The sequence below is a fragment of the Xyrauchen texanus genome, chromosome 6 (genome assembly GCF_025860055.1).
Source record: "Xyrauchen texanus isolate HMW12.3.18 chromosome 6, RBS_HiC_50CHRs, whole genome shotgun sequence".
Lineage (NCBI taxonomy): Eukaryota > Metazoa > Chordata > Actinopteri > Cypriniformes > Catostomidae > Xyrauchen > Xyrauchen texanus.
Window position 1 is genome coordinate 37,995,577 of NC_068281.1, and position 15,448 is coordinate 38,011,024.

Here is a 15,448-nt window from a genome sequence, read left to right on the forward strand (position 1 = left end):
TCTATATTTAAAATCCTTTTTTTTTATTGATTTCATGTAATATTCTAATTTTCTGAGATTCTGAATTTGGGGTTTTCATAAGCTGTAAGCCATAATCATCAAAATTATATCAAATAAAGGCTTGAAATATCTTACTTTGCTTGTAATGAGTCTATATAATATATTAGTTTCACCTTTTAAGTTGAATTACTGAAATTAATGAACTTTTGCACGATATTCTAATTTTTTCGAGTTTCACCTGTATACTTCGGATAATGTAGTGGCCACCTATCATCCAAAATTGCGAAGACTGACAAGTAATACCATAGCAACATTTTGGTTAGCAACAGTTTAAATGTTGTGTGCCAGTTATTTGACTTAAGAAAAAATAGTGACCGGATATGAACGTGATACTCTCATTTCCCAAGCATAGCCACTATAAAGACCATTAAAGAGAAATACAAAGACACACAGTGACAATAGTTTCTTTTCACTACCATCGTAAAATGCCTATTGTGTCAGTGTTAATTTGATGTTATTGGTGATGGCATGTTATGAATGCCTCACTTCTGTCTAGTTGGCCAATAGGATGCTTACCTTCTGTTAAATTAAGTGTTTAAACTTGGATGTAACTCTGAAATGCATAGTTCATGCAAAAAGTAATGCCAACATGTTTTTTTTTCTGAGTCTTTTAAATAATTTATTTATTTATTTCAACATTCTAGGAAAATGAGACTCCATTTGTGTCATGGATGCATAATTTCTTAAATTGAAATCAACTTAAGTAATTAGTCAGTTGTTTCCAATTGGTTTTCCACAATGTGGATTTTCTTTCCCAAAAACATTTTCCTGTAGCAATATTTAAAGATAATGTGTAAAAAAATGTAAAATAGAAATTGTTATACATGTATCCAAATGGATATTGTGTTTCTATGTATTGTCATAGAAAACTTTTACGTCAAGTTATTGTTAGTATTTCAAATTCATGACCTGCACTTTATTTGTATTTAATTTAAAATGTATGTGATTTATGTAATGCCTAGTTCTGTTGTTCATAGTGGATTCCATACACTAACAAGACTGTATTATTTTAAATGAGATTTTAAGGTTTTAAGTGATCAGTACGGAGAATCTGAAACTTTTTCCACCTATTTAAAGTTTTTCTGTGTTATGATACTATGGACTGTAATTCTGGCCATTTCATCATGTGTTTTGATTTCTGAACTACATAGACCTCTTTACTGCACTGGTAGATAGATCATTGCCTTTGAATATTTGAGATTATCCATAAAGGCAAATGTGTAGAGATGTTCACTAGAAAAGCCTCAAATCGATCTAGTTTTTAATAATCTGGTTATAGTTAAAGGTTGCATTATTTCAGCTATTATAAAGTGTACTTTATTAATACATTTAAATTGTTTGAAGGCCTTATACCAGACCTTAAAAGTGGAGGAGGGGTGGATGGAGAACTGCTGCTTGTGGAAGGTTCCGGTTGAAACATGTCTCATTTTATAACGATGTGTTTATTTATTTTTATCCCACTGAATGTGCGATATTGTGTTTGTCAGATAACTTGCATCTTGTTCATACATCACTCAGAAAATGGAATATGCAAACATTTAATGTAATAATGTGTCCCCAGATTTTAAGAGAATATAGAGACTGAAAAAGCTAAGTACTGTATATCAAAGGTGAAAATAATGTAATGTCTCAAAAATAAAATCAAGAAATTCACGTTTAACATTCTTCTTGGTTGGCTGTAGAGGTAATTGTCATTAACACAACCTCATGCCATTAATAACTAAGCATCTACTTGATTTTTCCTTTCATCTTATTAAAGTACACTGCCTCTGCCTTCCCTTGAAAATAAAATATATACAGTATCTGGCACCAAGACATTAGCAGCAGATCATCAAAGTCCTGTAAGTTGCAAGGTGGGCCTCCATGCATCAGACTTGTCGGTCCAGCTCATCCCATAGATGCTCAATCGGATTGAGATCTGGGGAATTTCGAGGCCAATCAACAAGTCATGTTGCTCAAACCATTCCTGAAAGATTTTTGCAGTGTGGCAGGGCACATTATCCTGCTGAAAGAGGCCACTGCCATCAGGGAATACCGTTACCATGAAGGGGTGTACGTGGTCTGGAACAATCTTTAGGTAGTTTGTACGTGTCAAAGAAACATCCACAGGAATGCCAGGACCCAAAGTTTCCCAGCTGAACATTGCCCAGATCATCACACTGCCTCTGCCAGCCTGCCTTCTTCCCATAGTGCATCCTGCTGCCATGTCTTTCCCAGGTAAACAATGCACATGCACCCGGCCGGTCACATGATCTAAAAGAAAACGTGATTCATCAGACCAGGCCACCTTCGTCCATTGCTCCATGGTCCAGTCCTGACACGTGCCCATTGTAGGCACCTTCGGTGGTGGACGGGTCAGCACTCTGACTGGTCTGTGGCTACGCAGCCCCATACGCAGCAAGCAGCTATGCACTGTGTGTTCTGACACCTTTCTAATAAGTTTTTCCCCAATTTGTGGTACAGTAGCTCTTCTGTGGGATCGGACCAGACGGGCTAGTCTTCGCTCATTGAGACTTGGGTGCTCTTGACCCTGTCGCTGGTTCACCTGTTGTCCTTCCTTGGACCACTTTTGGTAGGTACTAACCACAGCACACCGGGAACACCCCACAAGACTTGCCATTTTGGAGATGTTCTGGCCATCACAATTTGGCCCTTGTCAAAGTCGCTCAGATCGTAACGCTTGCCCAATTTTCCTGCTTCCAACACATTTAAACTCAAGAACTGTTCACTTGCTGCCTGATATATCCCACCACTTGACAGGTGCCATTGTATCGAGATAATCAATGTTATTCACTTCACCTGTCAGTGGTTTTAATGTTGTGGCTGATCAATGTATATTTAGAAATACAACATAGGACCTATTTGTGTTTGATCACAGCATAAAAGAGGTTATTTACGTCTTGTGGCTATACTTTTGAAACAATGGCTGTGTCTCGTTTGGATGAATGCGTCCTCAGGAGGTCGCATTTGTTGGCTGCATACGTCATCGAGACTGTCTCGTTTCAGAATAGGACACTTTGAATGCGACCTTCTTTCAAGGGAATGCATGAGGTGTATCCTGTGTGGACACTTACAACCCACAATTCTTTGCTTCAACTATGTCTAAAAAAATATTACGCCAATTTGCCCGTAAATATGATGTTCAAACGCAAGGAATGTTAATTCCCAAGTTGAAATACCTCAGTAGATGGGTGCAGAGTATATAATATGTATTATTATATTAATATAAAGTATTAGACTAAAAGTGCACCTGTAAAATCTATTCTCTTTTCTCTCTACATCATTATAACTCTCCTAAAATGTACCTCATATATTCCCTTCCGGAGAGACTTTGTTCCCTTCTCACTCAAAGCGCTCGCGCTTGTTAAAGAGTGGCGTGCTGTCATAGCAACCATATTACGTTCCGTTTCCGTTTGTCCTACGAAGACCGTCTCGTTTAAACGAGGCTTGTTTAAAGGAGGACACTCAGTATACTGCAGCCTTCATAGGACGCGTCCTACCTAACACGCAGCCTTGAAAACGAGACAGCCGGAGAGTGCATCTGCATGTCTGCAGCTAGATCCTTCTGAAAATGTCAGAGGTTCAAAAATGGTTGGAAATTCAACCTTGTACTTCCTGGCATTGAAAAAAAAAAAAGTAGTAGAGTACCCATCTTGACATGCTGCAACCTTTCTTAACCAGTAGGTGGTGCAATTGGGTGTTGATGAAGATTAAGAACAACAGGGATGGTCCTCACCAAATAAACCTTCATCACATTCTGCTCAAATGCAACAAATGTATATAAAACGATAAATGGCAGTCTGTGTTTGAGATTAGTCCTCATTTGATTCGAATGGGATGTATACATAAATATGTAAAAAATGATAATAATGAAAAAAATTAAAAAGGTCATGGTGTGTTCAACTGCCTTATGCTTAGAATACAAAAGGAAATAAATCTAATATGCAGAAACTACTAAAACAATAACATTTAAAATAAAAGTTGGTGTCAGCAAAGCCTTCTCTGCTGGCCTAAAATGCCAAATAAATAATATTTTTCATCCTTTCATTCTCAATCACCTTTTTGCCTATGTATTTTGTAACGCTTTCCACTCTTAATTAATCTACAAACAAATAGAGAAAAACGAAAAGATTATTCCGTCAGAATTTATTAATTGATGCTTACAAGCGAAGTGTGACAACTGTTTCACAAATCACATGCACGTGAGTTTGAGCTCCACCCCCACAGACCTTCTCTCTACAGTGCAAATGAATGAGCAACTACAGCACTGATCTATGTGAACTACAGTCAGATTCATCAGCAAATCAGATTGATTTGTGATCTTTATGCTAAATGAAATCTGAATATCGGGGAATGGAAAACATTTATGGTTGGAAATATCAAGTAGGAATATTCCACATCCAACTTGAATGGAACGCAGCATAACCGTGAACCTTGACGAAATGAAATGTATTGCAAGCAACATTTAAATTGCAAATATTATTAGATACATTTTTCCAGGTATTATAGACCTCCTTGATAGATTCATATGAAAATTATGATTTTTGAATGTCTGTTCAGGAGACGTTCATTTCGCAAACAGTCATGCTGCAGTTAAAATAAGGCTTGCTTGAGCATTAAGTATCATTTCAAGTTCAGGCATTAGTGCGTGGATGTGTTTTTAAAATGTAAATTGGTATTATTAGTTACCTGCGACATAATGTATGATGCCCAAAGACATAGGGTGTCTTATTCATTGTGAAACTGTGTTTTCTTAATGGCATGAATCACACTGAAGGCCTAAACTTTAAATGCGGCCCGCCACTGGTCAAAATGAAGAAACTGTTTTTAATTGGTTTAAGTAATTGTATGATCAAAATGGCAATTTTCCAGGTCCTCTCCTTGTTGCTCTGGTCTTTATCAACACCCGATTGCGTAGCATAGAAGCTGCAAAATATAATGGACAGAATTATCGAAAAATAAAGATGAATTTTGAATATTGAAAAAGTTAATATTATTTATTTTTTCAATATTTACAACTAAAATATACAACCATGTGAAACTGCATTGCCAATAATGCAAGCACTTTTAATGTAATGTGTTTACTTTTCAATTAGCTCAATTCAGTTTGCTCTTTTGTATCAAATTAATTTGTCATTAATATAGTTCCATACATGAGCTTCTTTCATTTCCAGATCTGCTTTTTCCAGATCTACACATTTTTATGCAATATAACAAATTTAAATGTAAAAAATGAAAATGTAATATTTTTTCCTGCTAAACCCCTTCTGAGTTCCACAGAAGAAATTAAAAATCTGCTTTAAACAACATGGTGATGGGTTAATAATATCAAACATTTCATTTTAAAAGGGACTCCTACTGAGTTCAGTACAAAGTATTTTCTTTAACCAGTGATTTTATCTTTTTTTTTTTTTTTATGTAAATAAATAGTTCAACCAAAATCAATATTCTGTAATTATTTACTCAGGTGTGGAACAACGTAAAATTAGGCTGTTTTTTTTTTTTTTGTCTGGGGAAGATAAAGAAGCAACCTTTTGACAGGAGAAACCTTAAAACCCATGAAGTACAATTCAGTTTGTTACATTATAAAATATTTATTTATAAAATATTTATAATGTAGTTAGATATCAGTAGATCTCATTTCTACACACACCTCTATATATACATCTACTTAGAAAATCTCTGTTGAAATGTTTTTATTTCTCAGATACATGGTCAATTTATTTATTTATTCATTTTTTTCTCCATTTGAGGAATTTCAAATTCCTTCAAATTTTGTTGTCAAAATTGTTTAACTTTGGCCCGTTTCCTTTGGAAGTCCTCAGAAATGTAATGGTTGAAATACATTTTCCACACTACATTTTAATTTATAAGAAGCTGATAGCTGAGAGTGTTTCTCAGCACAGGAGAGCGAGGTCATTTTTTCGGCAGCCTACTTGACAGCACAGTATGGGCAGCATTGTGTCTAGGTCTCTTCTGTTTCTGTCCATTACTGTAGTGACCCTGAATGACTCCAAACCAGCCTGTATATCATCACCTGTGTAGAATCAGAGTTATGAAATGTGAATGATATTTGATTCCTTCACTTTTCATGCTGTATCAATGAGAAATGTCAGGAGGTTACTGCAGTGCAACACAAAGTTGACATTGCCCTAAAATGATAATTTCAATAGTAAATGTACATAATGCTCAGCTCTAAAATGTGTCTCTTTGTGTTTGAATTTTCTATGAAATTATATATTTTTAATGTTATCCACTATCCAGCTATCAAAACCAAATGGAAAGATCATGGTTCCAAAGGTGTGAGAACCCTATCTAAGTGATGATGAGAATTTAAGAATGATAAGGCGCATACTGACCGTTTATGGGGGTCTCTGTTTGGCCTCTTCTCCATCTGGAACCCCCACATGTGTAGACCACAGCCCGAACAAACTCCCGACCACACAGCCTGAGAGCCTTCTGAGACTGGGCTGAACCTGCCCATGCAGCAAACCCCAGCAGCACTGCCAACAGAAAGACCCTCATGACTTGATAAAGTAAAAAGATTCTGTCTATATGGAAGTTATAGATGTCAAGTTATAGATGTGTTTTGTTAGAGGATGTTCGTGTTTTCTGGCCTCAGAATGTCCCTTCTTCATTTATATACTATGCAAAACATGATTTATGCATTTTTGACGTACTACTTTTCCATGACATTTTAAATGAGGCAAAATGACCCACACTGGAGAGACATCCATTTAAAAACAAAAAAACAACACACAAAAAAACAGCATCCTGGTTTCAAAGAAAAATATGATACTAAAATGACGTATCAAAATACAGCTAATTCAACAAACTGCAATTGTTCTAACATAGGGTATTTATTTATTTAGCTACAGCAAAGTGCCATTTAATGAGGTTTTAGAGATCCATGGCCATAAACCCAAATGTAGCAAATCTAAGGATGTGTCACACCAGCATTATAGTGTGACATAATGACAGCACACACTTCCTTAAAAACCTTGCTAATATGACCTAAATGGCTGAGCATCATAATCCTAGGTCAATTTTTATGTGGCTAGGAAACACTTTGTTGCCTAGTGCTCTAACACAACATCACTGTTTACTGGATAAAACACAAGCCTGTATGTTTGGTGCAGGTTTTCACATTTAGATGTAATAGCAGTCATTCCTAAATGACAATTCTAGGACTTATTAACACTTTTAAGTCATTTACTATTTATTTACACATACTCTGTGATTCCTCTACACTTTTATAGGTACATTTTTCAGCTGATTTGAACTAAGATCACATTATACCTGGTAACTTGACAATGCCTTTATCATATATTTTCACTTAATTTCAAATGCCTTTTATGTCTAGATCTTATTGTTTTATCAAAATATATATATACATATAACAATATATGTACAATTTCATTCAGGATTAAGGCCTCATCACAGTACAGAGACTGCACTTACCAGAGTTACAAATGACTTGCTCTTATCATCTGATCGCGGCTGCATTTCTCTTCTAGTGCTTTTAGATCTTAGTGCTGCATTGGACACGATAGATCAGACATTCTGTTGGATAGGTTAGAGAATTATGTTGGCATTTGTGGAGTTCCATTAGCATGGTTTAGGTCCTATTTAGCAGTCCGCTGCCACTTTGTCAAAACAAAAGTAAAGTATGGAGTACCACAAGGATTCGTATTAGGGCCTCTGCTTTTCTTCTTGTATATGCTTTCCCTGGGAGATATTATCAGAAATCGTGGAATAAGTTTCCACTGCTATGCCGACGATACCCAACTTTATATTTCTTCAAAACCTGATTTCACAATTCTCCAAATTAGCAGAGTATCAATTAAATAAAAGATTGGATGGCCAGAAATGTCCTCTACTCAATTCTGACAAAACAGAGGTACTAATTATTGGACCAAAATCCTCTAAAAACATATCATGCAAATGATCGCTATTACAAATGAAGACGAAATATTTCTTGTTTCCGCACATATCTTTTTATCATCTGTTTACGTGGTGATGCCTGAAATAGACGCTCCATTGACAAGCCTTTTTATACTCACCGTGTGCACCCGTAAACTCATGGTTACCAATAGTAGGTTGATTCAAGTAACTCCTCACAGGTGTTCTGGAACCGGAATACCACGAGTAGGCAATGTTTGTGTTAATCAACCTAGAGTTTAGTGCCATGTATCACAAAAAAAGCTGAACCAATTCTGGATTCCAGGATTGGTTTTAGTTTGCCAAAACTCACCAAATCCAATCAGGCTTCATTAGGGTTAAGTGGTATCAAGATGCTCATTACTAACTTTCTCTAGCAATTCAGAGTTTGATCCAGGGGGTCAGGAATTGGCTGGTTAGCAGGTCCCTGTTATCACCTGCTGGTAGATGCTGGAACTACACCACCCGATTACAAAAAGCATATTTCTCCATAGACAGCCATTCAGAATTATTGTTTTATGACAAAATAAAAAAAAATCCAAGAAGTATTTCAATTAAAATGATTTTATTACATGGCAGGTGTGGCCGGTAGCTCATGGACCATGGTAGGTGTGGGCTCGTGGACTGCGTCAGGCGTAGGCACTGGCTTGTGGACCGTGGTAGCCATAATGGGGAATTCTGGGTTGGCGGCCATGTCGGGGAACTCTAGCTTGGCGGACTCGGACGATGGCGAAATCAGGACGCTGAGGGCTCGGATGTCATGGTTACTGTTGGAGTGCCGTGTTCCTCATCAACCACTACCACAGTGAAGGCTGAGCCACTCAATTAAAGAGCAAATTCAATATATTCAACCAAAGCCCAACTAAATCTGCCTCCAGGCAGCATGGAGGATATGGGGTAATTTAGCCCAAAATGGAAAAAGTATTTGAGGGCAATCTCATTGAAATCCAGCGCTCAGATGGAGATGGAGACTTCGGCGCCAGAGCCCCCTTACTGAAAAATTGACAAATATTGAAATGGAGGGTAGATTAAGGGAAAAAAATCAAGCGGGCAGCAATAATGGTGAGGAAGGGATGGACTGGGGAATGATGGAAGAAGCAGAACAAGAAAGAGAATGGCAGGAAGAACAAGACAGAGGATGAAAGTGAAAAAGAATACCAGGAAAGAAATTGTAAATTGCAAATACAAGCAACAACAGGTGGAGCAGATACATCAATAAGAAATCCGTAACAGCAAGGTATACTGGCTAAGATTGACCACTGACACGCTGCTTAGAGATCAAGCACAAGAAAGAAAATTTACAATAAGGATGACGGATATCATCATTGGGCCCTGGGGAGTGGCAGCAAAACAGAGCTACCAAGTGACCTATGACATTTGTACAGATATCAACAAAAAAGACCACATGTATCCTTAATGACGGCAGAAGGACATGAAGCAAAAGAGTTGGGGCCAATGATGAACAATGGCAGAACAAGTGCAATGGGTTCCAACAGAAAACCCATACATTCACAGGTTGACTGATGGGATGTATACACGAATCTCTCAAGTATCACTGGACAGTTAGATGCTATTGAACAAGGGATACACACATGTTACAGAGAATTAGCAGAAGTAGCAAAAATGCATTTGATATTGCATATGATGATTGCTTCAGGATAGAACTCAGAATTTGAGACAAAGCATGAGAGTAGGCACAAATCTCCCTGAACATCATGCATACTACTACCCAGGGGCATAGCTACCCAGGCTGAACAGCTGCAAACTGGCTGTAATGACCGGCCCCTTTAATTTATTTAGCTTTACATCTCTACTAGAGGGCGTAAGGTACGCAAGGGAATTTATTTGCAACGCAGAAGAGAGTTCACGTGTGTTACACAAGCTCACACATATAAGCTCTAATTACCATTAAAAAATGTAAATAGTTTTTGTTTTAGTAACCCTTTGGAAAGCGAGGTATGTTATGTTTTGTGTTCATTTCATAATAATTTCATAGTGCCTATGATTTCTTATTTCGAGCATAATATTTGTAATTAAACTTTGGCTAATAATATATGTTTCTTATGCTGTGAGCGCTTAATTTCATATTTTGAATATGTATTTACATTTTTTTATTCTTTCTTTGTCTTTCTTTGTAGTCTTACGATGCTTTACGATGCTTTGAGGTGCTTACGATGTATCATGTGGAGATTTGAAGTGATGTGATATGATATGCGACGAAATACAATGTTCAATACAGTGCTGCAGAAGAATGTGATGCATGAAAATGATTGAATTCAAACAAAGGCATCACTGAACATTAAAGTTTATTGCATCTGAAGCTAAATAAACAAAGGCACCCGTAGGAAACTCTCTGCCTCCTTCTTTCGATACCAAAGGGCTGCTACACTGACCAAACGGCACAAACCTCTATGTATACGCTTACGCTGTATTTTACAAAACTTGTGGAAAGATTTTCATGTAAATTAGGGGCCGTTTTGCAGCCCCATTGGTCCATTAGTTCTTAATCGACAGCTCCTCTAGCCAAACATTCAAAGAGGGAAGGTGACGTCAATCCAATGCAACTCCGATGGCTGCTGCTCAATTATATTATTTGTGGTTGATATGCTTCTTGTGTCAGATTTGAGTATATTCTACCAGATCTAGGAAACAATGTGTTGTCCGAGTATGCCATTATCATAGTCTGTTAACACATGTATTGAGTCAGCTGAATTTCATTAGCAAAGTCTTTAGTTTAGACATTATGTATGATTGTTTGTAGGTTATTGGCTGCATATCCAAACAAGGCTTGGTTGGTGTGGATGTTTGATACATGTTTTTAATAGCTTTACCAATGTAGTCGTGAGTTCAGAACCCAACTTGATCTCCTTTTCCATAAAATAAAATCCAGATCCCGACACCAAGGCCTATTACAATACTGAGGAATATAGAAATGCTTACATATAACTGGACTTTTGTTTTATTATTATTATATCAAAAATGTGTGCGTTGTTGCTGACACCTACATGTGCACTTTGGAGTTGGTTTTATGACTGTTAGTCATTTGCTTCAAATGTTATTGAAGGTGTATACTCTGTTATAGAAATGTTTGTAAGTATTTTGGATATGTATGCTCCAATGTTGCCTGTAACTTTAGAGACGGTCCCTAAATTTGCAACTGTTTGTGAATCATGTCTTGATTTGGCAAAAGCAGTAGACCTAGTGGAGGCACTCATTTGCAGATTTGAAAATTATAGGAATGAGCAGGTATTTGATGATGTCTGGACAACAGTTTTGGGTATTGCTGACAATATCTGTACGGTAAACATTCCCAGACGAAAGAGGAAGCTAAGCTCTAAGGAAGAAGCAACCTGTGGCATGTACACAGTTGGAAGTCAAGCAGCTCTTAACAGCAAAGAGTTTTTCAGAGCAGGGATATTTTACCAGGTTTTGGACATTATGGCTAGCTTTTCAGAACAAAACTGTGACATAATGAGGGGTATCCAAGCTCTAAATCTATCTAGTGAAACATTCTGTGAAAAGGATGTTCTGTTTCCATTTGCTATGATGTATGGGTCTGATCTTGAAGACCTTTTACATGAGCTATACCAAGTAAAGAGAGATTTTGGATCGAAAGGTCAGGGGGTTAGGGTTAGGGAATACAGAAATCATCCAGTTTATTAGACCTAGCTGTTTTTGTTGAGCCATTTCAAGATGTTTTTCAGGAATTCTTCAGGCTGTGTAAAATTGCAGTTGCAGTTCCAGTCATTACTGTTGCATGTGAGCGCTGCTTCTCCTGCCTGAAACCTATCAAAATTCAAGTAGCATGGCAGAAGATAGGATGAGTGATCTGAGGATTTTGAGCATAGAAATGCACTGATTTGTAAATTGCACAATTAAATTTGTCTCCCCCATATAGTCTTGCAAAGACTCATGGTTCTTGCTTTTTCTTGGTAAATAAAGAGCATTTTCACCTGTCAGTGTCCAGAGATTTAGTACTAACATTTCTATTTTTCTTTACAAAGAGAAATAGGACACAGAAATTGGTAATAGTTTCTTTATTTTACACACTTCTCTCTCTATGTTGTTTCTGATAACTTTCCTTATGTTCCTATAATTTGTAACATTTCTCTTTTTTTATTGTTTCTTGACAGCTGTTTTCTGTTTTCTGGCAAAAATGTGATTAGCTAAACCCTTTGAACATGAAACGTGAAAAGTTTGAGAACAATATAGACAGAGTAAGCAGGGGAAGACTGTCTACACTATTCCTGTGTGAAAGACTTGTTCATTTTGTTTAATGAAAGTCCCATTATTTGTTTGCTTTTTGTCATTTTATTCTGAAATTATGTTCCATGTTCCTCATCAGTGTTGTAATACTGGACTGTCATCAACAGATTGTGACATTTTTTATATGTTCATATGATCTCAGTTTGTCTCTTTTCTTCTTCTGGAGCAAAAGGATATGTTGCAAGATGCCTGTTTAATAGCCTACTGCTGCGGCGTTTACTTCAACGATGGCGCCTCCAATTGAACATTCGGCAGCACATACCAGATAATCTTTTCCCGGGTTTTTGAATATTCGGGAATATAGGTGTTGCTGGACATTTTAGTCGGATGTGCAGTTATGTTGTTTAAACGATACGAGACGCAGGCGAGGGAGACAAGCTGGCACGCTGGTTAAACTCCGTCAGCGTGGCGTTGGAACAGCACTGCCGAGCATTCATCTAGCGAATCTCCACTCTTCCCAACAAAACTGACTAACTACATCTCCTCAATGTAGGACTTCTCAAACTCTGCTGCACTGTGCTTCACAGAAACCTGGCTGAGTGAAGCCATTCCGGACAGCGCATTTCATCTGCCGGGCTTTCAGCTGTTCAGAGCGGATTGCATCGTGGAGTTAACAGGGAAAATGAGAGGTGGTGGAACATGCTTTTACATCAACGAAAGTTGGTGTACAGATGTAACAACGTTTAAGAGGATGTGCTGTCCTAATCTGGAAACGCTCTTTATTAACTGTAAGCCGTTCTATTCGCCGCAGGAGTTTTCCTCGTTTATTCTGGTGTGTGTTTACATTCCTCAAAACGCATCTGGGAATATAGCGCTGCAACAGCTGTCTGATCAGATCACAGACACAGAACAACAATACCCAGACTCAGTTATTATTCTTGGGGATTTTAACAAAGCAAATCTCACACGTGAACTGCCCAAATACAGACAGCACATTACATCCCCCACCAGAGACAGGAATATATTGAATCACTGATACACAACAATAAAGGATGCATATCGCTCTGTCCCACGTGCAGCTTTGGGACTCACTGATCAGTGTCTGGTTCATCTTATTCCGACCTACAGGCAGAAATTAAAATCAACAAAGATAGTTGTAAGAACTGTAAAGAGCTGGACCAATGAACCAGAGCTGGAACTACAAGCCTGCTTTGACTGCACTGATTGGAGTGTTTTTGAAGCTGCAGCTACAGACCTGGACAAGCTCACAGATACTGCTACATCATACATCAGTTTCTGTGAGGCATGTGCATACCTACTAGGACATTTTTATGATTCAACAATGATAAACCATGGTTCACAGGAAAACTCAGGCAGCTTTGTCATGCCAAAGAGGACACTTACAGGGGTGGGGATAAAGTCTTACATAATCAGGCTAGGAACACACTGAATAAGGAAATCAGAGTGGCCAAAAGAAGCTACTCTGAGAAGCCCTGCAACAGTGTGGAGTGGCCTGAAACAACTTACTAATTACAGGACTCCTACCCCCAACCCTGTGGTGGACCAATGACTGGCTGACAACCTGAATGTGTTCTATTGCAGATTGGAAAGGCCCAATCTCATACCCCACACGCACTTAGACCTTCACTTCACACAATCCTCCTGCAACCCCCCTCCTTCCCCCACCTGCTACTCAACCTGCACTCAAAATCTGTGAAGATGATGTGTGCCGTGTCTTTCGGAAGCAAAGGTCAAGGAAGGCTTCAGGCCCAGATGGCATCTCACCAGCGTGCCTTCGTTCCTGTGCTAACCAACTGGCCCCCAACTTCACACAGATCTTCAATAGATCACTGGAGCAGTGTGAAGTCCCATGCTGCTTCAAACACACAATTATTATCCCTGTCCCTAAGAAACCAAAAATCACAGGACTTAATGACTATAGACCTGTCGCGCTGACATCTGTGGTCATGAAGTCATTTCATAGACTGGTGTTGGCCCACCTGAAGGACATCACTGGACCCTTTCTGGATCCCCTTCAATTTGCTTATCGAGCAAACAGGCCTGTGGATCATGCAGTCAAAATGGGATTGCATCATATCCTGCAACATCTGGACAGACCAGGGACATATGCAAGGATCCTTTTTGTGGACTTCAGCTCGGCTCAACACAATCAACCCAGCTAACCAACTCCCTGTTCCCATGTCTATCTGTCAGTGGATTACCAGCTTTCTGACGGACGGTCAGCAGCTTATGAGGCAGGGAAAATTCACTTCCACCACCTGTACCATCAGCACTGGTGCCCCCCAGGGATGTGTGCTCTCCCCACTACTCTTCTCTCTGTACACCAATGACTGCACCACCAAGGATCCCTCTGTCAAGCTCCTGAAGTTTGCAGAAGACACCACTGTCATCGGCCTCATCCGAGATGACGATGAGTCTGCATATAGAAAGGAGGTTGAACAACTGGCTGTCTGGTGCAGTCAAAACAACCTGGAGCTGAACACGCTCAAAGTGGTGGAGATGATTGTGGACTTTAGAAGGAACACCCCAACATTGTCCCCCCTCACCATTCTAAACAGCACTGTGACAGCAGTGGAGTCATTCAGGTTCCTGGGCACTACCATCTCACAGGACCTGAAGTGGGAGACACACATTGACTCCATTGTGAAAAAGGCCCAGCAGAGGTTGTATTTCCTCCGCAAGCTGAGGAAGTTCAACCTGCCACAGGCGCTGCTGATACAGTTCTACTCAGCAGTCATTGAGTCTGTCCTCTGCACTTCAATAACTGTCTGGTTTGGTGCAGCTACAAAAACAGACATCAGAAGACTACAGAGGACAGTTCGGACTGCTGAGAGGATTATTGGCTGGACCCCACTCACCCTGCCCACTACCTTTTTGAACTGTTGCCTTCTGGCTGACGCTTCAGAGCACCAGAACCGTCAGGCACAGGAACAGTTTTTTCCCTCAGGCTATCCATCTCATGAACAGTTAAATTGCCCCATTTGAGCAATAATTATGTGCAATAGACAGTTTACGTCTATTTATATTATCCAACATATCCACTTCTGCCATTACATACATTGCACTGTACATAATATACTGTATTTTTGTTCTTTATATAACGGATTTGTAATAGATTTCCACTACGTGTGTGAATGTGGGTATGTATGAAGGTGAGTGTATGTACGTATATGTATAATTATTAATTTTGATCTTCTTTTGTTTTTTATTATCAATGTCT

General features: G+C 38.7%; 1 protein-coding gene across 2 annotated transcripts in view; it reads right to left on the reverse strand.

The window, feature by feature from the left end:
- Nucleotides 1-5,752: 5,752 nt before the first annotated feature.
- LOC127645441 (relaxin-like) overlaps nucleotides 5,753-15,448 on the reverse strand; it is a 28,425-nt gene continuing 18,729 nt past the window's right edge. Inside the window, exons 2-3 of one of the 2 annotated variants that reach the window (XM_052129063.1) lie at nucleotides 6,420-6,563; nucleotides 5,753-6,097 (exon numbers count right to left, since the gene is read on the reverse strand). In XM_052129063.1, the coding sequence (XP_051985023.1) occupies nucleotides 5,958-6,097; nucleotides 6,420-6,563 (284 nt within the window). In that variant the 3' untranslated portion in view covers nucleotides 5,753-5,957. Of the gene's footprint in view, nucleotides 6,098-6,419; nucleotides 6,586-15,448 lie in introns of those variants that run through there. The other variant, XM_052129062.1, reaches the window with a different exon arrangement.